Source organism: Panulirus ornatus, chromosome 43 (genome assembly GCF_036320965.1).
Source record: "Panulirus ornatus isolate Po-2019 chromosome 43, ASM3632096v1, whole genome shotgun sequence".
In the NCBI taxonomy this organism is placed as follows: Eukaryota; Metazoa; Arthropoda; class Malacostraca; order Decapoda; family Palinuridae; genus Panulirus; species Panulirus ornatus.
The window spans coordinates 33,161,304-33,181,588 of record NC_092266.1 but is presented as its reverse complement, the minus strand read 5'-3'; the positions used below and the strand labels follow the sequence as shown (position 1 = coordinate 33,181,588).

At 41.3% G+C, this 20,285-nt stretch overlaps 1 protein-coding gene across 12 annotated transcripts in view; it reads right to left on the bottom strand.

The window, feature by feature from the left end:
- LOC139762542 (intersectin-1-like) overlaps window positions 1-20,285 on the bottom strand; it is a 382,245-nt gene that overhangs the window by 18,361 nt on the left and 343,599 nt on the right. For 10 of the 12 annotated variants that reach the window (XM_071687541.1, XM_071687544.1, XM_071687545.1 and 7 more), the window contains one exon: window positions 5,654-5,734. The exons of the other annotated variants lie outside the window; for them this stretch is intronic. In XM_071687541.1, the coding sequence (XP_071543642.1) occupies window positions 5,654-5,734 (81 nt within the window). The remainder of the gene's footprint in view (window positions 1-5,653; window positions 5,735-20,285) is intronic. 12 annotated transcript variants of the gene reach the window in all.

Here is a 20,285-nt window from a genome sequence, read left to right as displayed (position 1 = left end):
TCTTCCGCAAAGCTTTTACTACCTCTTCTCTGTTTACCAAATCATTTTCCCTAACCCTCTCACTTTGCACACCACCTCGACCAAAACACCCTATATCTGCCACTCTGTCATCAGACACAGTCAACAAACCTTCAAAATACTCATTCCATCTCCTTCTCACATCACCGCTACTTGTTATCACCTCCCCATTTACGCCCTTCACTGAAGTTCCCATTTGCTCCCTTGTCTTACGCACCCTATTTACCTCCTTCCAGAACATCTTTTTATTCTCCCTAAAATTTACTGATAGTCTCTCACCCCAACTCTCATTTATATATATATATATATATATATATATATATATATATATATATATATATATATACATACCATTCGCCATTTCCTGCGATAGCGAGGTAGCGTTAAGAACAGAGGACTGGGCCTTTGAGGGAATATCCTCACCTGGCCCTCTTCTCTCTTCCTTCTTTTGGAAAATTAAAAAAAAAAAAAAAAAAACGAGAGGGGAGGATTTTTTTTTTTTTGCTTTGTCGCTGTCTCCCGCGTTTGCGAGGTAGCGCAAGGAAACAGACGAAAGAAATGGCCCAACCCACCCCCATACACATGTATATACATACGTCCACACACTCAAATATACATATCTACACAGCTTTCCATGGTTTACCCCAGACGCTTCACATGCCCTGATTCAGTCCACTGACAGCACGTCAACCCCGGTATACCACACATATATATATATATATCTTTCTTTCTTTTCTTTCAAACTATTCGCCATTTCCCGCTTTAGCGAAGTAGCGTTAAGAACAGAGGACTGGGCCTTTGAGGGAATACCCTCACCTGGCCCAATTCTCTGTTCCTTCTTTTGAAAAAAAAAAAAAAAAAAAAAAAAAAAAAAAAAAAAAAACGAGAGGGGAGGATTTCCAGCCCCCCGCTCCCTCCCCTTTTAGTCACCTTCTACGACACGCAGGGAATACGTGGGAAGTATTCTTAATCCCCTATCCCCAGGGATAAAAAAGTTACTGTCTCCTGCGTTAGCGAGGTAGTGCAAGGAAACAGACAAAAGAAAGGCCCAACCCACCCACATACACATGCATATACATAAACGCCCACACACGCACATATACATACCTATACGATCACTCAAAATCTTTTTCACTCCATCCTTCCACCTCCAATTTGGTCTCCCACTTCTCGTTCCCTCCATCTCTGACACATATATCCTCTTTGTCAAGCTTTCCTCACTCATTCTCTCCATTTGACACACCATTTCAATACACCTTCTGCTCTCTCAACCACACTCTTTTATCACCACACATATCTCTCACTCTTTCATTACTTACTCGATCAAACCACCTCACACAACATATTGTCTTCAAGCATCTCATTTCCAACACATCCACCCTCCTCCGCACAACCCTAAATATAGCCCATGACTCACAACCATATAACATTGTTGGGACAACTATTCCTTCAAACATACCCATTTTTGCTCTCCGAGATAACGTTCTCACCTTCCACACATTCTTCAATGCACCCAGAACCTTTTCCCCCCTCCCCCATCCTGTGAGTCACTTCCACTTCCATGGTTCCATTCACTGCCCAATCCACTCCCAGATATCTAAAACACTTCAGTTCCTCTAGTTATTCTCCATTCAAACTTACTTCCCAATTTACTTGTCCCTCAACCCAACTGAACCTAATAACCTTGCTCTTATTCACCTTTACTCTCAGCTTCTTTCACACACTTTACCAAACTCAGTCGCCAACTTCTGCACTTTCTCACCTGAATCAGCCACCAGCGCTTTATCATCAGCAAACAACAACTGATTCTCTAGAGTCCCAAGCCCTCCCATCTCTTCCCAAGCCCTCTCATCCACAACAGACTGTATAATTGCCCCTCTTTGCAAAACTCTTGCAATCACCTCCCTAATAACACCATCCATAAACAAATTAAACAACCATGGAGACATCACACACCCCTGCCACAAACCAACATTCACTAGGAACTAATCACTTTCCTCTCTTCCTACTCGTACATGCCTTACATCCTTGATAAAAACTTTTCACTGCTTCTAGGAACTTACCTCAAACACCATATACTGTTAATACCTACCTTCCACAAAGCATCTCTATCAACTCTATCATATGGCTTCTCCAGATCCATAAATGCTACATACAAATCCATCTGCTCTTCTAAGTATTTCTGACATACATTTTTCAAAGCAAACACCTGATCCACACATCCTCTACCACTTCTGAAACCACACTGCTTTTCCCCAGTCTGATGCTCTGTACATGCCTTGACCCTCTCAATCAATATCCTCCCTTATAATTTCCTAGGAATACTCAACAAACTTATACCTCTCTAATTTGAACACTCACCTTTATCCCCTTTGCCTTTGTACAATATCACTATACATGCATTCCGCCAATCCTCAAGCACTTCACCATGAACCATACATGCATTGAATATCCTCACCAACCAGTCAACAACATAGTCACCCCCTTTTTTAATAAATTCCACTGCAATACCATCCAAACCCACCGCCTTGCTGGCTTTCATCTTCTGCAAAGCTTTCACTATCTTTTCTCTGTTTACCAAATCATTCTCCCTGACCCTCTCACTTTGCACACCACCTCAACCAAAACACCCTATATCTGCCACTCTATCATCAAACATATTCAACAAACCTTCAAAATACTCACTCCATCTCCCTCTCACTTCACCACTACTTGTTACTACCTCCTCACTTGCCCCCTTCACTGATGTTCCCATTTGTTCTCTTGTCTTATGCACTTTATTCACCTCCTTCCAAAAAATCTCCTTATTCTCCCTAAGATTTAGTGATACTCTCTCACCCCAACTCTCATTTGCCCTCTTTTTCACCTTTCTCTTGACCTCTTGTCTCTTTCTTTTATATTTGCCCTCTTTTTGACCTCTTGCACCTTTCTCTTGACCTCTTGCCTCCTTCTTTTATATATCTCCCAATCATTTGCACTATTCACCAGTAAAAATTGTCCAAACGCATCTCTCTTCTCTTTCACTAACAATAGTACTTCTTCATCCAACCATTCAATACCCTTTCTAATCTGCCTATCTCCCAACTTTCTCATGCCACAAGCATCTTTTGCGCAAGCCATCAATGCTTCCATAAATACATCCCATTCCTCCCCGACTCCCCTTACATCATTTGCTCTCACCCTTTTCCATTCTGCACTCAATCTCTCCGGGTAGTTCCTCACACAAGTCTTCTTTCCAACCTTACTTACTCTCACCACTCTCTTCACCCCAACATTCTTCTTTTTTGAAAGCCTCTACAAATCTTCACCTTCGCCTCTACAAGATAATCCCTCCAGTTGCACCTCTCAGCACATTAACATCCAAAAGTCTCTCTTTCACACACCTATCAATTCAAACATAATCCAATAATCCTCTCTGGCCATCTCTCCTACTTACATACGTATACTTATGTATAGCTCTCTTTTTAAACCAGGTATTCCCAATCACCACTCCTTTTTCAGCACACAAATCTACAAGCTCTTCACCATTTCCATTTACAACACTGAACACCCCATGTACTCTAATTATACCCTCAACTGCCACATTACTCACCTTAGCATTCAAATCACCCATCACTATTACCCGGTCTCATGCATCAAAGTTGCTAACACACTCACTCAGCTGCCTTCATCCATTCCTATCGCCACCCTGTCACTCCCTGCAAAGGTTCTAGGAGCATTGAAGAATGTGCAGAAGGCAAGAACATTATCTCAGAGAGCAAAAATGGATAGGTTTGAAGGAATAGTGGTTCCAACAATGCTATATTGGTGCGAGTCATGGGTGTGGTTGAGAGAGCAGAAGAGGGTGTTTTGAAATGGTATGGACACAGAGAGAGAATGAGTGAAGAAAGATTGACAAAGAGGATATATGTGTCAGAGGTGGAGGGAACAAGGAGAAGCGGGAGACCAAATTGGAGGTGGAAGGATGGAGTGAAAAAGATTTTGAGCAATTGGGGCCTGAACTTACAGGAGGGTGAAAGGTGTTCAAGGAATTGAGTGAATTGGAACAATGTGATATACTGGGGTCGACGTGCTGTCAATGGATTGAACCAGGGCATGTGAAATGTCTGGGATAAACAATGGAAAGATCTGTGGGGCCTGGATGTAGAAATGGAGCTGTGGTTTTGGTACATTACACATGACAGCTAGAGGCTGAATGTGAAGGAACGTGGCCTTTTTTGTCTGTTCCCAGCACTGCCTCGCCGTGGGGGGATATGCTATTTCGTGTCTGGCAGGCTGGTAACAGGAATGGATGAAGGCAGCAAGTATGGATATGTACATGTGTATATATGGATATGTCTGTGTATGTATATGTATGTATATGTTGAAATGTATATGTATAAATATGTGCGTGTGTGGGCGTTTAAGTATATACATGTGTATGGGAGTTGGTAGGGCCATTCCTTGTCTGTTTCCTTGCACTAACTCGCCAATGCAGAAGACGGCGGTTAAGTACAATAATGATGATAATAACAATATGTGTGTGTGTGTGTGTGTGTGTGTGTGTGTGTGTGTGTGTGTTTGTGTGGATGTGAGTGGATGGACCTTTCTTCACCTGTATCCTGGTGCTACCTTGCTGACACAGGAGATGGCAATCAAGTATAATAATTAGATACAAATAACACATATATCCCTGGGGATAGGGGGGAAAGAATACTTCCCATGTACTCCCTATGTGTCGTAGAAGGTGACTAAAAGGGGGAGCAGGGGGCTGGAAATCCTCCCCTCTTCTTTTTAATCTTCCAAAAGAAGGAACACAGAAGGGGGCCAAGCAAGGAGATTCCCTCAAAGGCTCAGTCCTCTGTTTTTAATGCTACCTCCCCAATACGGGAAATAGCAAATAGTATGTGAAGCATCTGGGGTAAACCATGGAAAGTTTTGTGGGGCCTGGATATGGAAAGGGAGCTGTGGTTTTGGTACAATACACATGACAACTAGAGACTGAGTGTAAACGAATGTGGTGGGGTGGCAACGGGAATGGATGAAGGCAGCAAGTATGGATATGTGCATGTGCATATATGTATATGTCTGTGTATGTACATGTATATATACATTGAAATGTATAGGTATGTATATGTGCGTGTATGGGCGTTTATGTATATATATTGGAAAGGATCACAATTTAGCATGTGATCAAGTATATTCCTATGAGTCCACAGGGAAATGAAACACAATAAGTTCCCATGTGTACTTCTGTGTAATAATCACATCATCAGGGGAGATACAGGAAAGAAATATATAAGTAAATTGATATACAATGAAGAGATGTAGCTAGGATGCCATTCAGTAAACAAGTAATTGTCCAAATGGACATGAGTGGATGGGCCATTCTTCGTCTGTTTCCTGGCGCTACCTCATTGACGCGGGAAACAACGATTATGTATACCAAAAAAAATAATCTATATATATATATATATGAAACCAATTCCATAATAATATCAAGTGTTAGCTTACCTAGCAAGACAGTGTTAACATTTTTCTAAAACAATTTGTGAGAATCATGCTGCACTGCATTAGTCTGTTTGCATGCATTGCAGTGTCCTGGAAATCAGTATCATGCTGTATTTCAGGATGCTAATTTTAAAGGTTTCCTTACCCTCACTTTGTCTCTCATATAAGGATACTCCTGCCATGACAGTCACTAATACTCGCCCCATTATGCTCATGTCTTTCTCTTCTTTTAAATCAAAAAATGGAGATTATTGTCATTTGAGAGAAATGGAAGACAGCATTCATAAAACATGGTAGAGCCATTTATTCCTAAATCAAAACAATATGGAAGAAATATATAACCACAAAATATCAGCTTTTTTCTCTAAATCAACCAGCTCCTGTAATAAAAAGAAATAAACAAAAAAGTCAAGGATCATATATACATAAAAATCAACATTTTGATCACTGCAAAGAAAATAATAGTACTGATAAAGATCCATCACTCCAATAATAGATTAGATAAAACTATATACTTTACACATCAGTAAAGCACAGTAAAGGAGTATCTAAATGACAATTTAAAAGTTCTATGTTTATCATATATCATGGTTACCTGTAATCCTTTCAGGCAACTAGGCTTTTACAATGACCTTAAAACAAAAAGTTCCCAGCATTGCAAGTATCAAAATCAACAACACTCCATTAACCTTACCTTGTGCAGGAAATGAGCTTAATTATAATGGATTGTGAGTTAACTGCATTACCCTGGCAACAAGCTAGCTATACCCAAATATTTTCCATTTAAAAGAGACATGAAACTCTTAAAGTACAAATCATGAATGAAAGCAACTTATCCAAATGAACCAAGGTAATTTGAACAAACAAGTTGGGTACCTGTCACTACAATGCCGAAGTATACCTCAGCATAGCAGTAACAGACTGGAGTTTATGTGTTGGTGTTGGGATTTAAAAACTTTATGAGCTGTTTCCACCTGATGAGGTGGATTGTCTCTAAGAAACATGTAGTGTAGCATCCACTGAAAAATACATGTTAAATATAACTATCTGAATTTCTATTGAATTACAATCTTACCTCTTATCTATATATATATATATATATATATATATATATATATATATATATATATATATATATATATATATTGAAGTAAGGCATTTACATCATATGTTTTGATTTAATGAAAGTATTTTCCTTATTTTCAGTAATTTAAGAATATTTTTTATGGTACACATGAATTGATGTATATGACTGTGTATATATATATATATATATATATATATATATATATATATATATATATATATATGTGTGTATGTGTGTGCATGTATATATGTATGTATATGTATGTATATATATATATATATATATACATATATATATATATATATATATATATATATATATATATATATATATATATATATATATATATATATATACATATATTTTTTTTTTTTTTTTTTGCTTTGTCGCTGTCTCCCGCGTTTGCAAGGTAGCGCAAGGAAACAGACGAAAGAAATGGCCCAACCCACCCCCATACACATGTATATACATACGTCCACACACGCAAATATACATACCTACACAGCTTTCCATGGTTCACCCCAGACGCTTCACATGCCTTGATTCAATCCACTGACAGCACGTCAACCCCGGTATACCACATCGCTCCAATTCACTCTATTCCTTGCCCTCCTTTCACCCTCCTGCATGTTCAGGCCCCGATCACACAAAATCTTTTTCACTCCATCTTTCCACCTCCAATTTGGTCTCCCACTTCTCCTCGTTCCCTCCACCTCCGACATATATTCTCTTGGTCAATCTTTCCTCACTCATTCTCTCCATGTGCCCGAACCATTTCAAAACACCCTCTTCTGCTCTCTCAACCACGCTCTTTTTATTTCCACACATCTCTCTTACCCTTACGTTACTTACTCGATCAAACCACCTCACACCACACATTGTCCTCAAACATCTCATTTCCAGCACATCCATCCTCCTGCGCACAACTCTATCCATAGCCCACGCCTCGCAACCATACAACATTGTTGGAACCACTATTCCTTCAAACATACCCTTTTTTGCTTTCTGAGATAATGTTCTCGACTTCCACACATTCTTCAAGGCTCCCAGAATTTTCGCCCCCTCCCCCACCCTATGATCCACTTCCGCTTCCATGGTTCCATCCGCTGCCAGATCCACTCCCAGATATCTAAAACACTTCACTTCCTCCAGTTTTTCTCCATTCAAACTCACCTCCCAATTGACTTGACCCTCAACCCTACTGTACCTAATAACCTTGCTCTTATTCACATTTACTCTTAACTTTCTTCTTTCACACACTTTACCAAACTCAGTCACCAGCTTCTGCAGTTTCTCACATGAATCAGCCACCAGCGCTGTATCATCAGCGAACAACAACTGACTCACTTCCCAAGCTCTCTCATCCCCAACAGACTTCATACTTGCCCCTCTTTCCAAAACTCTTGCATTCACCTCCCTAACAACCCCATCCATAAACAAATTAAACAACCATGGAGACATCACACAGCCCTGCCGCAAACCTACATTCACTATATATATATATATATATATATATATATATATATATATATATATATTATCCCTGGGGATAGGGGAGAAAGAATACTTCCCACGCGTTCCTCACGTGTCATAGAAGGCGCCTTGAGGGGACGGGAGCAGGGGGCCAGAAATCCTCCCCTCCTTGTATTTTAACATTCTAAAATGGGAAACAGAAGAAGGAGTCACGCGGGGAGTGCTCATCCTCCTCGAAGGCTCAGATTGGGGTGTCTAAATGTGTGTGGATGTAACCAAGATGTGAAAAAGGGAGAGATAGGTGGTATGTTTGAGGAAAGGAACCTGGATGTTTTGGCTCTGAGTGAAACGAAGCTTAAGGGTAAAGGGGAAGAGTGGTTTGGGAATGTCTTGGGAGTAAAGTCAGGGGTTAGTGAGAGGACAAGAGCAAGGGAAGGAGTAGCACTTCTCCTGAAACAGGAGTTGTGGGAGTATGTGATAGAATGTAAGAAAGTAAATTCTAGATTAATATGGGTAAAACTGAAAGTTGATGGAGAGAGATGGGTGATTATTGGTGCATATGCACCTGGGCATGAGAAGAAAGATCATGAGAGGCAAGTGTTTTGGGAGCAGCTGAATGAGTGTTTTAGTGGTTTTGATGCACAAGACCGGGTTATAGTGATGGGTGATTTGAATGCAAAGGTGAGTTATGTGGCAGTTGAGGGAATAATTGGTATACATGGGGTGTTCAGTGTTGTAAACAGAAATGGTGAAGAGCTTGTAGATTTATGTGCTGAAAAAGGACTGGTGATTGGGAATACCTGGTTTAAAAAGCAAGATATACATAAGTATACGTATGTAAGTAGGAGAGATGGCCAGAGAGCGTTAGTGGATTACGTGTTAATTGACAGGCGCGTGAAAGAGAGACTTTTGGATGTTAATGTGCTGAGAGGTGCAACTGGAGGGATGTCTAATCATTATCTTGTGGTGGCGAAGGTGAAGATTTGTATGGCTTTTCAGAAGAGAGAATGTTGGGGTGAAGAGGGTGCTGAGAGTAAGTGAGCTTGGGAAGAAGACTTGTGTGAGGAAGTACCAGCAGAGACTGAGTACAGAATGGAAAAAGGAGAGAACAAAGGAGGTAAGGGGAGTGGGGGAAGAATGGGATGTATTTAGGGATGCAGTGATGGCTTGCGCAAAAGATGCTTGTGGCATGAGAAGTGTGGGAGGTGGGTTGATTAGAAAGGGTAGTGAGTGGTGGGATGAAGAAGTAAGATTGTTAGTGAAAGAGAAGAGAGAGGCATATGGATGATTTTTGCAGGGAAAAAATGCAAATGAGTGGGAGATGTATAAAAGAAAGAGGCAGGAGGTCAAGAGAAAGGTGCAAGAGGTGAAAAATAGGGCAAATGAGAGTTGGGGTGAGAGAGTATCATTAAATTTTAAGGAGAATAAAAAGATGTTCTGGAAGGAGGTAAATAAAGTGCGTAAGACAAGGGAGCAAATGGGAACTTCAGTGAAGGGGGCAAATGGGGAGGGAAGATGAAAGCCGGCAAGGCAGCAGGTTTGGATGGTATTGCAGTGGAATTTATTAAAAAAGGGGGTGACTGTATTGTTGACTGGTTGGTAAGGTTATTTAATGTATGTATGATTCATGGTGAGGTGCCTGAGGATTGGCGGAATGTTTTCTTGCGCTACCTCGCTAAAGCGGGAGACAGCGACAAAGTATAATAAATATAAGTATATTATATTATATTATATATATCTTTTTTTTCAAACTATTCGCCATTTCCCGCATTAGCGAGGTAGCGTTAAGAACAGAGGACTGGGCCTTTGAGGGAATACCCTCACCTGGCCCAATTCTCTGTTCCTTCTTTTGGAAAATTGAAAAAAAAAAAAAAAAAAACGAGAGGGGAGGATTTCCAGCCCCCCGCTCCCTCCCCTTTTAGTCGCCTTCTACGACACGCAGGGAATACGTGGGAAGTATTCTTAATCCCCTATCCCCAGGGATATATATATATATATATATATATATATATATATATATATATATATATATATATATATATATTTTTTTTGCTTTGTCGGTCTCCCGCGTTTGCGAGGTAGCGCAAGGAAACAGAAGAAAGAAATGGCCCAACCCACCCCCATACACATGTATATATATACGTCCACACACGCAAATATACATAACTACACAGCTTTCCATGGTTTACCCCAGACGCTTCACATGCCCTGATTCAATCCACTGACAGCACGTCAACCCCAGTATACCACATCGATCCAATTCACTCTATGCCTTGCCCTCCTTTCACCCTCCTGCATGTTCAGGCACAGATCACACAAAATCTTTTTTTATATATTTATTATATTTATATTTGTTAGAATATAAATGTTGTTAGAAGCAGTGAAAAGTTTTTATCGAGGATGTAAAGCATGTGTACATGTAGGAAGAGAGGAAAGTGATTGGTTCTCAGTGAATGTAGGTTTGCGGCAGGGGTGTGTGATGTCTCCATGGTTGTTTAATTTGTTTATGGATGGGGTTGTTAGGGAGGTAAATGCAAGAGTTTTGGAAAGAGGGGCAAGTATGAAGTCTGTTGTGGATGAGAGAGCTTGGGAAGTGAGTCAGTTGTTGTTCGCTGATGATACAGCGCTGGTGGCTGATTCATGCGAGAAATTGCAGAAGCTGGTGACTGAGTTTGGTAAAGTGTGTGAAAGAAGAAAGTTAAGAGTGAATGTGAATAAGAGCAAGGTTATTAGGTACAGTAGGGTTGAGGGTCAAGTCAATTGGGAGGTAAGTTTGAATGGAGAAAAACTGGAGGAAGTAGAGTGTTTTAGATATCTGGGAGTGGATCTGGCAGCGGATGGAACCATGGAAGCGGAAGTGAATCATAGGGTGGGGGAGGGGGTGAAAATCCTGGGAGCCTTGAAGAATGTGTGGAAGTCGAGAACATTATCTCGGAAAGCAAAAATGGGTATGTTTGAAGGAATAGTGGTTCCAACAATGTTGTATGGTTGCGAGGCGTGGGCTATGGATAGAGTTGTGCGCAGGAGGGTGGATGTGCTGGAAATGAGATGTTTGAGGACAATGTGTGGAGTGAGGTGGTTTGATCAAGTAAGTAATGTAAGGGTAAGAGAGATGTGTGGAAATAAAAAGAGCATGGTTGAGAGAGCAGAAGAGGGTGTTTTGAAATGTTTGGGCACATGGAGAGAATGAGTGAGGAAACATTGACCAAGAGGATATATGTGTCGGAGGTGGAGGGAGCGAGAAGTGGGAGACCAAATTGGAGGTGGAAAGATGGAGTGAAAAAGATTTTGCGTGATCGGGTTCTGAACATGCAGGAGGGTGAAAGGAGGGCAAGGAATAGAGTGAATTGGATCGATGTGGTATACCGGGGTTGACGTGCTGTCAGTGGATTGAATCAGGGCATATGAAGCGTCTGGGGTAAACCATGGAAAGTTCTGTGGGGCCTGGATGTGGAAAGGGAGCTGTGGTTTCGGGCATTATTGCATGACAGCTAGAGACTGAGTGTGAACAAATGGGGCCTTTGTTGTCTTTTCCTAGTGCTACCTCGCATACATGAGGGGGGAGGGGGATGGTATTCCATGTGTGGCGAGGTGGCGATGGGAATGAATAAAGGCAGACAGTGTGAATTGTGTGCATGGGTATATATGTGTGTGTCTGTGTGTGTGTATATATGTGTACATTAAGATGTGACTTGACCCTCACCCCTACTGTACCTAATAACCTTGCTCTTATTCACATTTACTCTCAACTTTCTTCTTCCACACACTTTACCAAACTCAGTCACCAGCTTCTGCAGTTTCTCACATGAATCAGCCACCAGCGCTGTATCATCAGCGAACAACAACTGACTCACTTCCCAAGCTCTCTCATCCCCAACAGACTTCATACTTGCCCCTCTTTCCAGGACTCTTGCATTTACCTCCCTTACAACCCCATCCATAAACAAATTAAACAACCATGGAGACATCACACACCCCTGCCGCAAACCTACATTCACTGAGAACCAATCACTTTCCTCTCTTCCTACACGTACACATGCCTTACATCCTCGATAAAAACTTTTCACTGCTTCTAACAACTTGCCTCCCACACCATATATTCTTAATACCTTCCACAGAGCATCTCTATCAACTCTATCATATGCCTTCTCCAGATCCATAAATGCTACATACAAATCCATTTGCTTTTCTAAGTATTTCTCACATACATTCTTCAAAGCAAACACCTGATCCACACATCCTCTACTATTGGGAGGTGAGTTTGAATGGAGAAAAACTGGAGGAAGTGAAGTGTTTTAGATATCTGGGAGTGGATCTGTCAGCGGATGGAACCATGGAAGCGGAAGTGGATCATAGGGTGGGGGAGGGGGCGAAAATTTTGGGAGCCTTGAAAAATGTGTGGAAGTCGAGAACATTATCTCGGAAAGCGAAAATGGGTATGTTTGAGGGAATAGTGGTTCCAACAATGTTGTATGGTTGCGAGGCGTGGGCTATGGATAGAGATGTGCGCAGGAGGATGGATGTGCTGGAAATGAGATGTTTGAGGACAATGTGTGGCGTGAGGTGGTTTGATCGAGTAAGTAACGTAAGGGTAAGAGAGATGTGTGGAAATAAAAAGAGCGTGGTTGAGAGAGCAGAAGAGGGTGTTTTGAAATGGTTTGGGCACATGGAGAGAATGAGTGAGGAGAGATTGACCAAGAGGATATATGTGTCGGAGGTGGAGGGAACGAGGAGAAGAGGGAGACCAAATTGGAGGTGGAAAGATGGAGTGAAAAAGATTTTGTGTGATCGGGGCCTGAACATGCAGGAGGGTGAAAGGAGGGCAAGGAATAGAGTGAATTGGAGTCATGTGGTATACAGGAGTTGACGTGCTGTCAGTGGATTGAATCAAGGCATGTGAAGCGTCTGGGGTAAACCATGGAAAGCTGTGTAGGTATGTATATTTGCGTGTGTGGACGTGTGTATGTACATGTGTATGGGGGGGGGGGCCATTTCTTTCGTCTGTTTCCTTGCGCTACCTCGCAAACGCGGGAGACAGCGACAAAGTATAAAAAAAAAAAAAAAAAAAAAAATTAAGATGTATAGGTATGTATATTTGCATGTGTGGACGTGTATGTATATACATTGTGTATGGGGGTGGGTTGGGCCATTTCTTTTGTCTGTTTCCTCGCGCTACCTCGCAAACGCGGGAGACAGCGACAAAGCAAAAATAATTTATATTTTGCTTTGTCGCTGTCTCCCGCGTTAGCGAGGTAGCGCAAGGAAACAGACGAAAGAATGGCCCAACCCGCCCACATACACATGTATATACATACATGTCCACACACGCACAATATACATACCTATATATCACAATGTACACATATATATACACACACAGACATATACATATACATACATACATATGTACATAATTCATACTGTCTGCCTTTACTTGTTCCCATTGCCACCTCGCCACACATGGAATAATAACCCCCTCCCCCCTCATGTGTGCGAGGTAGCGCTAGGAAAAGACAGCAAAGGCCCTATTCGTTCACACTCAGTCTCTAGCTGTCATGTAATAATGCACCGAAACCAGAGCTCCCTTTCCACATCCATGCCCCACACACTTTGCATGGTTTACCCCAGACGCTTCACATGCCCTAGTTCAATCCATTGACAGCACGTCGACCCCGGTATACCACATCATTCCAATTCACTCTATTCCTTGCACGCCTTTCACCCTCCTGCATGTTCAGGCCCCGATCACTCAAAATCTTTTTCACTCCATCTTCCCACCTCCAATTTGGTCTCCCAGTTCTCCTCGTTCCCTCCACCTCTGACACATATATCCTCTTTGTCAATCTTTCCCCACTCATTCTCTCCATATGATACATAAATAAAATATATATATATCAGTAATGAGATGGCAATCACAAGGGAATTTAATTGCCCATGCCATCTCAGCTAACATAAAAAAAGTCATGATGGTGTTGTATGGATGCTACAAATGGGCCCCAGATTGGAAAAATAATGTACATAACATGGTGGATGTGCTGGAAATAAAATATCTGAGGACAGTATATGGTGTGAAGAGGGTTCATCCAATTAGAAATTATAGAGTAAGAGAGAGGTGTAGTAATGAGAGGAGATATGTATGAAAGAACTAAAGAGGGTGTGCGGAACATGGTCTGAACAAATGGAGAGGACAAGTGAGGAGAGGATGACTATGATGGTATACATATCAGGAGTGGAGGGAATAAGGAAAAGGGGGAACCAAGGAGGAAATGGAAGGAGTGAGTAGAAGACACTTTGAGATATCAGTGCCTAAACATGCAGAAGGTTGAGAGGTGTGTATGCAATGGAACAAATTAGAGTAATGTGGTATATGGGAATAACACACTGTTAATGGATTGAACATTGACATGTCGGAAGAATCCAAAGAAAGGTCTGTGGGGCCTGGTTGTGAATAGGGGCTCTAGTGTTGGTGCATCATTCATAAAACTTAGAGAATGGACAGAAGCAAACACAGCCATTCTTCATATGTTTTCGGCACTACCTCACTACAATGAGAAACAGCAAACAAGTGTGAAATAAAAACCACCATATGTATCTTTATATATCTATCTGTTTACAATTCATAGCTGCAACAGGACCCCTTTCAAAGAAAAGGTCCTGGTGTTATCCTGAACCTACTTTCAAGAGGCTCCTATAGTCTAAGGCTGCATTACTTCCAGTAGCAAGGAAATGATGGACTCCTTTGGCTAAGAGAAACTTTTAATGAGACTTTACACTCAATATACAGCCTCGCTAAAGATGACTTCACTTATGGTGTAAGCTTAAGCAGGCAAAGTCTAGTAGCACCTATGCATATTCACTTACTTCCTGCCCCGAAAGTCGCTTCTATCTTTATGAAACTCCAGCAGCACTCAGGAAGCCAGACACATCCACCAGGTGGGACCATGGGTCATAAAGCATAGTGATGCTGTGTGTGTATCTATAAGAGGAGAGTTCAGACAAAGTGTTCATAGAAGAAGCAAAGGGGTTCTCTTTCTTGTCCTAATCTGGCTGTTCCAGTTACTGTTCTCAGGGCATATAGCTTGTGCGTTGCTTTCATATTGATTTTGTAGGTGTAGGGATTGAAAAAAATCATGAGCATGTCACATCTAATGCCTAGATTGGTTGATGTTTTGTTCAGTGGAAAGGACTTTCCTTTCAAGGTGACTGGAGGGCATGAGCAGATTCATTTCTGTCTGGGATTAAAAGAGTAACTGAAGACTTCTAAGGAAATGCAGACATTCTGTTCTGGATGAGCCACTGTTCCATTTGTGTAATCCAGTGCTGCATGTTTGTTGTTGCTACTGTGGTGTTAAGGTATTGTGATGTGATTTTGTCTACATATGAAAGGACCTTCATTTCGTGGTTTGCTGGAGGTAATGGGAGATCATGAAGGAAGAGTTTGGTATATAGAAAGAACTGCTCCATAGGGAACTCCAATGAAGAATTTAAGGGTTTTAGAGGTGAAGTCACTGTGAGTGACTGGCATGGTGACCAGCTATGAAACTGGCTAACCACTTTTTGTCATTGATGTAGAGGGTGATGTCAAGTATCTTTTTTGTGTGAAGATGAGTCAGGGATCAGTTTCAAACATTTTGTTGGTGTCTGTTATCACAAGTATGGTACAAATATGGTGAGGAGCAGGAGTTGTAATTGGTTGAGGCCATTTAGGATATGGTGTGTGGGATCCATGTGTATGGTGGTGGTGGAGCACTTGGGTCTGAAGCTATGTTGTTAAGTGTGAGTGGGATATTTTGCTTGATTCCTTTGAGGATCCGTCTTTTAGAGAGTTTGGTAACTGAAGCCAGAAGTGATATAGGAGAAGGGAAGGTGGGTGGTTTGGAGGACTTTAGGAATGGCATTATGTCAGCAACTTTTCAAATGTTAGGGATATAGTTTTGTACCCAGGTGTGGTTGAAAATACCTGCAAGTGCTTGGATTGCGACTGGGTCATATTGTTTTATGAGAGAGTGTGATATGTTGCTAAGGCTCAGACTTAAGCACAAACCATCTTTAGAAATAAGAATAAATTCAAAATCTACACATCATTACTACCCTAATCTTTGAGGGGCAAACTACAAATTGACACCCCTTCCTAAACACAATGAACCACAAGCCATGCATGAACCACATCTGATGCATGTTAAAGAATAGCCACATTTACCACACTAAATCAGCCCCATTCATGCAACACTTCTGACCCATTCCAAAGATATCCCATCTCCCATTGAAAACATACACATTCATGAGAGACAACTCAAAAATCAGCCACAAACCAACCTTTTCACTGAAACCAGCAGTCATGACAAACCTATACAAAATCTATCCAGAAACAACTGCCCATCTACCCTTAAATCCCTGTAGATGTGGTCAGCTTCTTAAGTGCTTTGGGAGTTTCATACAGATAGAAGGGATTCCCGGGGAAGAAATTAAGTAATTATAAATATACAGACACACACACACAATAATGCTGCTAACAGATCTATTGCTTTAAAGCTTGAATATGTATATATCAGTATCTGGCTACTAACATTTTAATGAATCTATAAATAACTCACCTGCTTCAATAAATTTTGGTTATTTCAGTGAAAAACTTCCATAACTGAATAACCTTTACAGCTAAGCATTTGTAATTAAATCAACCATGATCTAGTGTTTTATAATACATCTGCACTATAGTAGCATGAATCACCTTAAATTTGCATTACCCTATTCTTCCACATCAACTGATCATGAGAAAGTCTATTTCTTTCTTTTTCTCTCTTATCCTATCTTTTGCCTTATCACACTCTTTCTATTATTCTGTTTAACCCTGTTCCTAACTCCCACTGACATTATCTTCTGCAGAGACTTCATATACAATATACCTCCACTCTTGTTTCTTTATGCCTTTTCAACATCTTCATTCCACTATACACAGCCAGACTTTCTCCTCCTCTTTTCATTTGCTGGCCATACACATCCTCTGATGCTTTCATAACATCTTCCTTAAAAAGTACCACAAACCTTCAACTGAAACTTTACCACTCACGTCCATTTCTTTTCAATCTACCTTTTCCTTGTGCTCCAGCATCCTTTCCTGTTCATTCAATCTCATCTGTTACTCATTTCCTTGCTTTATACCCTTCAAGATTTATATAACCACTTTGTCCCAATCTGCATCTTTGCTATCACCATATAATCATTTGAATTCAACAACATTTCCGTGGTTGCCATCACATCCACTGCTTCCTTTCTGATTCTTCCATCTCCTACATATCATTCTATCACTTACTTTTATTTGTTCCCTCCCTCATCTCTTTTTCATGTACTTCTGTCTTAATTTATGTTCAAAATCGGTACTTACCAAGAACATATCTTGTCCTGCACAGATATTTATTTACTTTTATTTCACTCTGTCGCTGTCTCCCGCATTAGCGAGGTAGCACAAGGAAACAGACAAAAGAATGGCCCAACCCACCCACATACACATGTATATACATACACGTCCACACACACAAATATACATACCTATACATCTCAACGTATACATATATATACACACAGACTTATACATATATACATGTACATAATTCATACTGTCTGCCTTTATTCATTCCTATCACCACGCATGAAATAACAGCCCCCTCCCCCCGCATGTGTGTGAGGTAGCGCTAGGAAAAGATAACAAAGACCACATTCGTTCACACTCAGTCTCTAGCTGTCATGTATAATGCACCGAAACCACAGCTCCCTTTCCACATCCAGGCCCCACAGAACTTTCCATGGTTTACCCCCGATGCTTCACATGCCCTGGTTCAACCCATTGACAGCACGTCAACCCCAGTACACCACATCATTCCAATTCACTCTATTCCTTGCACGCCTTTCACCCTCCTGCATGTTCAGGCCCCGATCACTCAAAATCTTTTTCACTCCATCTTTCCAACTCCAATTTGGTCTCCCACTTCTCCTCGTTCCCTCCACCTCTGACACATATAACCTTTTGGTCAATCTTTCCTCACTCATTCTCTCCATGTGACCAAACCACTTCAAAACAACCTCTTTTGATCTCTCAACCACACTCTTTTTATTACCACACATCTCTCTTACCATATTATTATTCACTCAATCAAACCACCTCACACCACATATTGTCCTCAAACATCTCATTTCCAGCACATCCACCCTCCTCCCCACAGCTCTATCTACAGCCCACACCTCGCAACCATATAACATTGTTGGAACCACTATTCCTTCAAACATACCCATTTTTGCTTTCCGATATAATGTTCTCGGCTTCCATACATTCTTCAATGCTCCCAGAACTTTCGCCTCCTCCCACACCCTATGATTCACTTCCGCTTCCATCGTTCCATCCGCTGCCAAATCCACTCCCAGATATCTAAAACACTTCACTTCCTCCAGTTTTTCTCCATTCAAACTTACCTCCCAGTTGACTTGCCCCTCAACCGTACTGTACCCAATAACCTTGCTCTTATTCACATTGACTCTCAGCTTTCTTTTTTCACACACTTTACAAACTCAGTCACCACCTTCTGCAGTTTCTCACACGAACCAGCCACCAGCGCTGTATCATCAGCAAACAACAACTGACTCACTTTCCTGCATAGATATCATCTAAAAATTAACTATATCCTTTCACACCTGGTATTTCCCATCCTCCCATAATACTCTTCATTCTCTCATCTCATCTCGAAATCCATTAAACTTTCATCTATTCAATAGGAACATCTTAATATTATTAGTTTCATTTTGCTTTGTCGCTGTCTACCGCGTTAGCGAGGTAGCACAAGGAAACAGACAAACGAATGGTCCAATCCACCCACATACACATGTATATACATACACGACTACACACGCAAATATACATACCTATACATCTCAATGTATACATATATATACACACACAGACATATACATATATACACATATACATAATTCATACAGTCTGCCCTTATTCATTCCCATCGCCACCTCGCCACAATGAAATAATAACCCCCTTCCCCCAAATGTGTGTGAGATAGTGCTAGGGAAAGACAACAAAGGTCACATTCGATCACACTCAGTCTCTAGCTGTCATGTAATAATGCACCGAAACCACAGCTCCCTTTCCACATTCAAGCCCCACAGAACTTTCCATGGTTTACCCCAGATGCTTCACATGCCCTGGTTCAATCCACTGACAGCACGTCGACCCTGGTATACCACATCGTTCCAATTCACTCTATTCCTTGCACACCTTTCACCTTCCTGCATGTTCAGGCCCCGATCACTCAAAATCTTTTTTACTCCATCTTTCCATCTCCAATTTGGTCTCCCACTTCTCCTCGTTCCCTCCACCTCTGACACATATATCCTCTTTGTCAATCTTTCCTCACTCATTCTCTCCATGTGACCAAACCATTTCAAAACACCCTCTTCTGCTCTCTTAACCACACTCCTTTTTATTTCCACATATCTCTCTTACCCGATTATTACTTTCTCGATCAAACCACTTCACACCACACATTGTCCTCAAACATCTCATTTCCAGCACATCCACCCTCCTGCACACAACTCTATCCATAGCCCACACCTCGCAACCATACAACATTGTTGGAACCACTATTCCTTCAAACATACCCATTTTTGCTTTCCGAGATAATGTTCTCGACTTCCACACATTCTTCAAGGCTCCCAGAATTTTCGCCCCCTTCCCCACCCTGTCATTCACTTCCGCTTCCATGGTTCCATCTGCTGCCAAATCCACTCCAAGATATCTAAAACACTTCACTTCTTCCAGTTTTTCTCCATTCAAACTTACCTCCCACTTGACTTGACCCTCAACCCTACTGTACCTAATAACCTTGATCTTATTCACATTTACTCTCAACTTTCTTCTTTCACACACTTTACCAAACTCAGTCACCAGCTTCTGCAGTTTCTCACATGAATCAGCCACCAGCGCTGTATCATCAGCGAACAACAACTGACTCACTTCCCAAGCTCTCTCATCCACAACAGACTGCATACTTGCCCCTCTTTCCAAAACTCTTGCATTCACCTCCCTAACAACCCCATCCATAAACAAATTTAACAACCATGGAGACATCACTCACCCCTTCCGCAAACCTACATTCACTGCGAACCACTCACTTTCCTCTCTTCCTACACACACACATGCCTTACATCCTCGATA